Genomic DNA, 10,148 nt, shown 5'->3' with positions numbered 1-10,148 from the left:
AGAGAGAGAGAGAGAAAGAGGAAAACATGCAGTTTGATAAGGTTTGTGACAGCGATTTTGGTCCTCAGATTTCATATTAGATGTAATAAGGTATTCCACACTTTTTAGGCTACAGATATACAGAACTCTTGGAAACAGAAAAGTCTATCAAACTGTCACTTTACAGTCATTAACAGTCCACTAGAAGGAAGATCCCCACATCATTTGATTGACAGTAATGCCCTGTGAGAATTCATGTAAATATGGATCTGATCAGTTGCCGCCTTGATGTAATAAACAGATGGTGTAAAAGGAAGCTTCACAGACACAGGTAGACCTTCCTCATTTAATATGCTCGCCTGTCAAAGCACAGCTGTGCATCTCTACTGCTGCACCCCACAATCTAATGAACACTGCAGGCTTTACACAGTGTGTTTGTTGGTGAAGGGATGTGTTTGTGTGTGTGTGTGTGTGTGTGTGTGTTTGGACAACAGTAAGGTGCATAAAACCACCCAAAGATCTCATATTTCAAGGCTGCAGTCTAAGAGTGTCTTGAATGATGATCATGAATAATCAATGAAAGATCACAAACTGTAATATAAAGCCACTCTGAATTTCAGGTGCACTAAACCATTACATCCATCTTAGTGGAGATGTATCACACACAAATATCTCCACTTCGGTAGCATCACACAACTCATTGGGTGCATGTTCAGGAAAACCTTAACAGAAGAGAGAATGTTTGTCCTTGGTGCCAAACTTCTCAATTTTTGGAGCCAAAATTTTAACCACAAACTCACACCCACGCCTACCTACACCTCATGCAAAAGGTTTTTGTAAAATCTACCTTAACTGCAACTAAAGATTAGAATAAACAAGACAAAACAAATGTGGGTGACATTTTATTTGGATGACACATAAATGTTGCTCAGTGGTTTGTAGGCAGTGCGTCGTGCTTGTGATTTGGGCCTCAGGTTGGCAAGCATCCACCCTGTTGACGTGTCCCTGAGCAAAGTGCTGCATCACTACCTGCTCCAGGGACAGTCACTCTTGGGTTATGGAGCTTGTGATGTGGCCAGGAGCTGCTCTGGCCATTTTTGAGGAGTTGTACTGCGGCCATTGTTATTTCTGCATGGCATCTAGGTGTAACCAAAATGACTGCAGAGTTTCAGCAGAATCAATTTTACCAGAATCATTATCATCTTCAGTTTTACCATACATATATGTGCTGTAGAAGAAAGACGCTTAACTAAGTGTCTTATACAGAACAGTTTAAATTTGCTGTAACAGCTCACACATTTCTGCTCTTTGTCTCCAAAAAAGACGTATTGCCTGTCTGGGATATTGCCTGTCTAAAACCATCACCATGCAGTGATGAGGATGTTTAAACGAGTTGAGAGAAATGGGAGATCTGCTTGTGTCAGTTGCCTTAAGCGTCAATCAATGTTTTTTTATTAAATAAATTCTGCGAATGAATTCATAATTTATAAATTAAGTGTTCATGCTCAACCACATGGGTTTTTAAGTGAGTGCAAAAATAGTTGTGACATTTTACAAGTGAGCAATACAGAAAAGAAATTCTCAAACACTGCTTTTACAATTTAAAATGATATTTTTCTTGGCTGATCTTTTGATGAGGGAAATGATGTATATTGCCAGAACCATGTTTTTCATTCTAGAAAAAAAACTGTAGGACTAAAAAGGCTAGAGAACAGAGACTTCTGATTCATGGCCTTTGCAATTCGCAATGTGTTGTATAGTGATAGGCCTATGTAAAGTAATGTAGTTGTAATGTAGTTCGAGACTTAGGCTACTAGCTTTTTCCTGGTCTCTCAGCCACATCACATATCATCAGTGCCATGGAGATGGATACACGGAAATGCGAGCACAGTTGTTATGATTTAATCTGTGGCACTTTTAGGACTTTTAGCTCATGTTGGGTTCAAGGACCAGTATGTAGGATTTAGTGACATCTAGTGGTGAGATTGCAGATTGCAATCACCTGAAATCCCTTGACTCAAACAAGCGTGTAGGAGAAATTATGGTTGTCGTGAAAATGGCAAAAAATGTGGAAGGCCCTATCAGTCTTTGGTTTCTGGGCTACTGTAGAAACATGGTGGTTCAACATGGCGGACTCCATAGAAGAGGAGCCGACCCATCTGTAAATAAAAACAGCTCATTCTAAGGTAACGAAAAAAACAGTTCTTATTTTCAGGTGATTATACACTTATGAAAACATACCTATGAATATTAGATTATGTTCCTGCCAATAGGCCATTTTCAAGTTCATTCTTGAACTTGTCAACAGATTGATCTCAAAGACAGCTGGGCAAATTGCATCTGTTGATAAAGACCATGTCATGTAGGTGAAATTTTCCAGAAAAATGCAGCAAATGGACATTGAGTTGGGGTTATTTTGTTTCCTAGAACAAAAATTAACTTGCATGCTTAAAGTAATGTAGTTTGACCATTATCAGCCACCGTTATGATGTCAGCAGAGGAAGCAAAGTTAGCAGCCGACACATTGAAGTAGTTGTTTCAGACCAGAGAGATACACTCTGTAATTCAGTGAAACGATTGGCTGCAACATCACAACCAGATGCATGCTGTTTTTCTCCTCACTCCACTTCTTGTGATGCGAGTTGTGGTCTGCAACTTTACCGCGGCCTCTTCCACTCATCTCAATCCTGTGATGACATTTCTAAAAATAGAAACGCATGAGCTAGTGTAGCTGATGGAGTCAGTTCCACCATGTCTTCCACTTTCTACCTCAAAGCAACCTCTTCCTCATCTCTTTTTCCTTTCTCACTGCCTTTCCAGGCCAAAATTCAAAACTCAGTCTACTTGAAGAGAGGCCATTCATTTTTGTAAACCTATTTGAAATGTAAATGATAGTCGCAGATTTGAAGCAGAATCGTGAAGTAGGGAGCGAGAGTGAGAGGGAGTGCCTTGAAGCACAGCAGTACACTGCTTTGTTTACACAGTAGGACTGTTAAAAGTGATCATTCAGGCCACACTAGGTTTGCAGCTGGTTTTAAAGGCACAACAGGTATTATTTTGACATTTATAAATCAGAACTACAATAATGTTGAGACACAGATAGATGCAACAAATAAATCACACCATCATTTAGCCTCACCTTAGGTCATGTTTATCCTGTTCAGTACAGCCTAAAAGGAAAAACAGAAGCACACGGAGAAGGAAACTATTTCTGACAGGAGAAAAAGAAAAGTTTTGAATGATAAAAATAAACATATTCTTTTGAGATCCTGAGTCAAAATCAGAAGACACTACTACTGACTAAAAATTTGACTTTGCAAGTCTTAATTTTGACATACGATGAAACCTGTTTTTAGCCATGCTAGCAGCATGAGAGAAGAGGGAGGATAAATCACAACATACACATTGTGCTGAAGAGCAAAGGCACGTTTATGATAAATGTGTCTTGAATTAAAAAAAAATCACCATTGACCTGAGAGATAGACTTGCATTTGTCTCCACCATAGTCATCATTTGTTAGCAAAAATCCTAGTGAGGAATAATAGAATAGAAGAAATTAGTTGTTATGGCAGTGACTTGAAGAAGTTTAAATGCAGCACCATAAAAAACGGATTTATTTTAATTATCATAAAGATTATCAACAATAACACCAGACTAAATGTATCATTGAGGGTTTATCCTGTCTATAGTTTTGCTTTGTGACGCTCAAAAATTGGTCACTTGTCTTACCTTGCAAGGGTCCACAGATGGTTCTCAGATCTGACATCTATCACATCGTTCTGCTATTTCTACTGCTTTTAGTCTCTACCAAGCCTTGACCCATAAACACAGTCTGGAGCGCACACACATTCTGTCACTCAGAGGTATCACGTTTGCCTCCCCCTCTCTCTGTCTGGTTGTACTTGAGGAGAGCTGGTGGCCAAAGCCTCTCTCCATGGCTGTTTGTTCCGCTTCACAGCAGGCAGATGGAGGTAACGGGTGGCAGGCCTATCCAACGTACCACAGAGGGGAGAGAGAGAAACATAACGGAGGGAGAATGCATCTGAATGTTCAGCTTGTGCGGAGGAAATTAGCGGGAGAGGGTAAATCAAAAAAGCATGCTTTACGTATGTGTTGGATAGACAGTGGTCCTGGCTCTACACAGCAGGCTATATAGCAATAGTTGGAAGTGAACTTAGCTCCACTAGTTCAAGTCCCAGGCAGTTTTCCTCTAATGTTGTATTGCAGTCACCTCCCTGAACAGTATTTCACCATATTGACTTCACAGTGTGGATCTGTGATGGCTCACTGCTGAATAGGCCAGCAGTCTCCATGAACTTTAAATTGCACCAATGTCCTCCATAAATGGCTGCAGACAGAGAAAAAAAACTATTCTCACAGTTGGTGGGAAAACACCACATCTGATAGGGCCTTGCATTGGCATAAATCTGGCAATATGATATGTTTCACGATACAGGGGTTAAGAATCAATATAGTGCTATATATTATGATACTATAAACAAGGCGATATATTGCAATTTTGTCAAATCAAATTTAGATTTTTTTTTTTTTAAAGAATCAATACAATATCATAAAATCAAATATTGCATAAGTATATCAGTATTTTCTTACACCCCTAATGTCTGTCTGCAGTATTGTTGAACAGCACCCAAAAGACAGAAACACGCTGCATGTGTAATTAGTGCTAAATCAGTGTCTTTAAGGACAGGTCTGATTATATACTATATATTTACTATTGTCAACAAATCCAATGAAACACAGACAACCCAAGCAATGAATTGATCCTTCTAACTAAGTATTGTCTGCATCCTAAGCCTGATATATCTGATTCTTCTGTGCGACACAGCTCTGTTGTTGTTTAAAATTGATTAAAAACACATTAATGAGCCACACTGTTGACATGTCCCTTCAATACATGGGCAATGTAGTTTATTTTAAGTCAATCCCAAATAGCCCATCTTGTATACTCACTAGGGCAGGTAGATACACCTAGCAAAAAAATACATACAGTCTTGCAATAAATCCTACCTTCGTGGAGCATATACTGTGTGTGGTTCTGTTGAATTGTATTGTGTTATACGAGATATGTGTTATTCTACTGTTTTGTCCACCACATACATATCAGTGTGGGCAGTCTAAACAACAGAAAGACCTTTATATTTAATGCAACACAGTCCGACACGTTCAGCAGTAAGCAACATTAGCATTCAGTTGGAGTCTCGTTTCTGGGCACCTTTCTGTGACTTCCTGTGTTACAAGACAAAAGGTCCGTGTTGCAACAATCCCCTGATACTTTAATCCCGGTGACAAGGCGCAGCCATTGACAGTATGGGCGCGGCCATAGGCGCAGCTCCAGAACGAAGTTTGACGTTGTTGTTCTCTTCACATTGACTAACAGTTTAGTCGACTAGTCAGCCCTACTAACACCATTAACAGGATCCAAATATTGCCTATAGTGAAGACTTTCTTTTGTTAAATTAGTTTAAGAATGAAGAGAAACAAACTTTTTATTCTTTTTTATGGGAAGAGACTTACTAAAAGTAAGAAGAAAGCTCAACAGCTTGACTTTGTAGTGTGTCCTTCTCTGAACAAAACAATATAATCTTTAAACTGAGTGCATTTCATCTCTAATGTCTGGCAAGAAGTAGCATAACCTTGTTGTGCAAGTATTTATTAAAACTTCAACCTTGCTTCTGTTTCTTTTTTTCTTTACCTTTATCTCCCTCCCTCCCTCTATTCATTTTTCACTCTGATCACTCTTAATTTCTTTCCCACTTTCAATCTATTTCATTTATTCCTCTCTATTACCACCCCACATTCCCTGCTTCTTCCATCCTTGACCCTACTTCCCCTGAGCATCACTCTTCCTGTTCTTTTTAATTGTCTTCTCTTTCATTTTGGCCTTCCCCGCCTTTGCTTCCTCCTCCTCGCTTCTCTCCCTCAAACCAATTTGCTTAACCTCGTACAATCTCGTCACCTTTTCCCCTCTCTTTCCCTTTCTCCCTTGTCTCACTATCTCTCACCTTCCTTCCCATCTTAAATGTATTCCTCTTCTTCTTCTCTTCCTTGATATCATTTATCTCAATAATAATTTATCTTAACGTCTTTGCACCATCTTCTCTCATGATTTCCCTCTCACTATTTACCCTAACTCTACTCATCATTTCCTTCCTCTTTCGTCCCTTCTTTCTCTCTGGCAGGGGTGTTGTCCGTGTGGATGTGAACCTGCAGGATGTGGACATTGACCAGTGCTCCACCAGTGGCTGGTTCGCTGGGACTCACCGCTGTAATCTCACCAGTATGGAAGTGAGTGTGCTCTACACTTTGGTTGTAACTTAATCATGGTCAATCAGCAATAACAGAAAAGGCTCTTGTTTCACTTTATTATGCTGTCATTCTGGAGTGCTGTAAATGAAGTGAATGAATTTCACTGTTACATTCAACCATTTGTTCACCCATTCGCCCTTCAGTCTGTTCTTGTTTAGTAAAAATGCAAACACTGTGATCAAGGCAAATAGGTGCATCAAGCTAAAATTAAGCTTATATCTTATTATAAGAGTAAAGGCTTAAGGCATTTGACAAGAGCCCTTCCTGTTGGACAGTAGAGTTGTTCACCATAGCATGCGAACACACCCTGCTAATTAGCACTAAACCCCACATATAGTTTACTTTAGGCAGATGGTAATGTCATTAGTTTTTCAGGTATTTGGTCATAAACTGAAGTTTTGGATAACCTGATGGCAGTGTTACATAAAAAGTTAAGCAATGATTTAAGTTACTTTGATAGTGAATCCTGAGGGTCCAGGAATGTCTGAACCAAATTTTATGGCAACAGTTTACAATTATCAAACCTTGTGGTGCTACTAGATGATAAGTTAGGGGATCACAAAAGTCATTGGGATTTATTGTCTGAGAAACATGAATGTACACATTTTTGTGCCAATCCATCCAGTAGATAGGGCCAAGGATGACCAAAGTGATTAGGATTCATCCTTTGGGTACCATGAATATCCGTACAGAATTACATCAATAGTTGTTGAGACATTTCATTGAAAAAAAATAGTGGTGCTCGAGGACCAGTCTGGGGATCACCAATATCTGTAGACTTTATCTTCTGGGGACCATGAATGCCCGTGCAAAAATTCATGGAAAGCCATTCTGTAGTTAAATATATATCAGTCTGGACCAAAGTGGTGGATCGCCTTACAGTCTGTCAGTGCCATTCGTAGAGCCACGATGCTAGCAAGGCTAAAAAGTCACTCAAGAATTGTTCTCATCATTGCATGGTAAATTCTCTAAAAAAGACAAAGGCAATGGCAACACATATGTGTAAGTGTCTTTTCCATGCTATAGCGTGTTTCCCTGTGTGACTCCTGTAATGGAACAGGCAGCAGCCATACATCATGTTTGCATCTGTTAGAGCCTCTGTGGGCTGTTTGCATGTGTGCGTGTGCCTTTGTCAGTGTGTGGTCTCGCCTGTGCCTTGCATGTCAGTGCCAATGCGTTGAGTTTTATATGATGTATCGCAAGAAGCCTCTCTGAGTCCACCAGGGGAGAGTAGCTGCTCAGGCTTGCATGGCATGTTGCTGGCCATATGATGTATAATAAATGCAGTGTAATGGATTGCAGCAAGATGTGGTGAATAATTCACCATGCTCTTTGTCTGCGTGCCTCCCCCCTCTCGGTCTGTCATGGGGGGAAACAACAGAGGAGACTAGGGGGGGCCTCAATGTTCATCTTGATCTGCTGCGCTGTTTCCTATGCATTGTTCCATTTTTATAAGCAACTCTCTTGTGCTGCTGTCTGGTAAAATCTGAATGGTGCTGATTATAGTACTTCAGATCTGTATGGCTGTGTATGCAAATGCTGTGTATGTGCATTGTGTGCAGTGTCTTTCTGTTATCATCACAGTAGTGGGCAAAGGCAGCCTTTTAGTTACCAAGGCCATTCCAGCCTGTCCATCGAAGACCACTTTCATGGAAATGAATCCTCCAAGGTCTCCTGTGTGTGTGCATTTTTGTTTAAAATGGGTACATTTATGTGTATGTGCATAGGGTTTCCCTTCTGCTCTCTGTGCAAAAGTTTGCATTTAAAGTGCTTATATTCTGTAAATAAAAATGAACCCTGGATGAAACATCACGAGAGGACATTTTCAGAGGAGGATTTCAGAGTTTACCACTTGTTACTCTCCTCTTCTGATGATTCTGCTTCAAACACCATGTTTGGCCAAGCGGCAGTTAATGATTCAGTGCCATTTTGAATCAGCAGAGTTATTCGTCTTTCGCTGTTTCACATGTAGGAAAGGAGTCAAAACAATGAATTATATAAATTCATTACAAATGCTTTGTTAGAGGGGACTAGTATTGATCATAAAACTGTATTTCTAACTATGTCATTAATCTTGTCCTTCTATGGATAATTTAATTTTGTAATGAAATCAACAATAGGAATTGATGTTTCCTTGCTGGATGAATTTGGATGTATTACTCTATGTGTAAATAGAGGGGTGAATAAATATCTGTACCAGATTTAATGGCAATGGTTAAAATACATAAAAACTGTAAAGTAAAACCTAGTTTTAGTGAGGCAAACTGCTTCTATTACCTTTCACCTACAAGGATGTGGTGAGAGCCGACAGCTCGCTGATGGTGTCTGAGCTTCTGTTATATCACAGTTTTATAAGGGGAAGTGTTGTCATAATCTTGAAATAGTAGCCTGAATTAATCTAAAGCAAATATAATTAATCGGCAAACTGCAAAGCATAGATTAAATGCTACTAAAGTGAAAATACAAGTAGTTTGGCTTTGAGTTAATATTATATGGATTAGTCTGACTATTGATTGGTAAACAGTATAACCTCCATTAGTGTGTCTGTGCCCTGTGATGAACTGGTAACCTGTCCAGCATGTACCTTGCCTCTTACCCAATGTCAGCTGGGATTGGCACCAGCCCCCTGCAAAAGATAAGCAGGTATAGATAATATACGGATAGTGTGTCTAGTTCAACTTATGATCACAGCGCTGTATACAATTTAGATTAGTTTTAAATTCAGGATGTGAAACGTTTACATGTTTTCTTTCTCCTCCTGTCATTTGACATTTTATTTCTCTTTCAATGGTTCACTCTTTTCATTTCTCTTCCCAGCTTGTTCCTTTCGCTGTAATCAATTGTTTTTAGCTGTTATTCAGCCAATCCATTGCCCATACTTTGGTGTAGTACTTGTGGGACTTCAAACAGGAGTCTGAAAACAACACAGTCAAAAGCTTCCAGGAAAAATTATTTGGCTTCTAAAATAGTGTCTCAGTACACCACACACACAATACTACATTTAGGAAAAACTTTAATAAGAAGAAAAGAAAGGTTTTTTTAAACTTGTTATCATAGACCAAGTAGAGTCCCCATTAAAAAATTGTTTATTTCTAAATCTCGCTAAATACATTTTTTGGTAAATGGGCTGTGGAAAGTCAATGTGTGGCTCATTGCTTTCCCCATCAAGTACAAACACACCCCGAGGCTGTGTCTCAGAGAGAAATATAATAACCAGACAGTCTCTAGTAATGTGATGGACCATCATGTGTTCTGTGGAGTCTGCAGAGTATTACCACAACAGTTCCCTTCTCATTGTTACTATGATGTTCAGTCCGTTTTTAGCTGAACAACTTTTATGTCAACACGTAGTTTTTCTACTCACTACCCACTACTATATTCTGCATGATGGAGAATAGCCTCTTTAGCAACATGTCCTCTTTTGTTATAAGGGCAGTAGTGAAACCTGATGAGGCTTGGTAATGGCTGGCAAACTGCATGTTTCACTGCAATGAAAAACTATTTATTCACGTGTTGCTTATGCGACAGTGATGATAATTTTTGCCATTCGCATCACAAGAAGCTTCAAGCACAAAAATGTTTTTACATTTTACACATTAGCATTAATTTGGAGTCCTGTTTGTGACCACGCCAAATGTAAGTTGAATATTTATTCTCCTTTTAGGTCCCCTGAAGCTTGCTAGAAGCTCCACTACATACACCAGCTAGCATTTAGTTTCTAACTTCATTTGCTTGTCTTTCGGTGCTGGGCAAGTAGTATACAGTGGATTTATCAGAGCTTGTCTTCTGTTTTTATTAGATAGGACAGCTGAAGATAGACAGAAAAGGGGAGAGAGAGAGAG

At 39.4% G+C, this 10,148-nt stretch overlaps 1 protein-coding gene across 1 annotated transcript in view; it reads left to right on the top strand.

Annotated features, from left to right (window-relative positions):
* LOC118334702 (probable G-protein coupled receptor 158) overlaps window positions 1-10,148 on the top strand; it is a 58,568-nt gene that overhangs the window by 1,201 nt on the left and 47,219 nt on the right. The window contains exon 2 of the mRNA XM_035670739.1: window positions 6,180-6,285. Coding sequence (XP_035526632.1) covers window positions 6,180-6,285 — 106 coding nt within the window. The remainder of the gene's footprint in view (window positions 1-6,179; window positions 6,286-10,148) is intronic.

This window comes from Morone saxatilis, unplaced genomic scaffold, assembly GCF_004916995.1.
Source record: "Morone saxatilis isolate NCDOM2014 unplaced genomic scaffold, NCSU_SB_2.0 Contig23, whole genome shotgun sequence".
NCBI lineage: Eukaryota > Metazoa > Chordata > Actinopteri > Moronidae > Morone > Morone saxatilis.
This window is presented reverse-complemented; position numbering and strand designations above follow the sequence as displayed.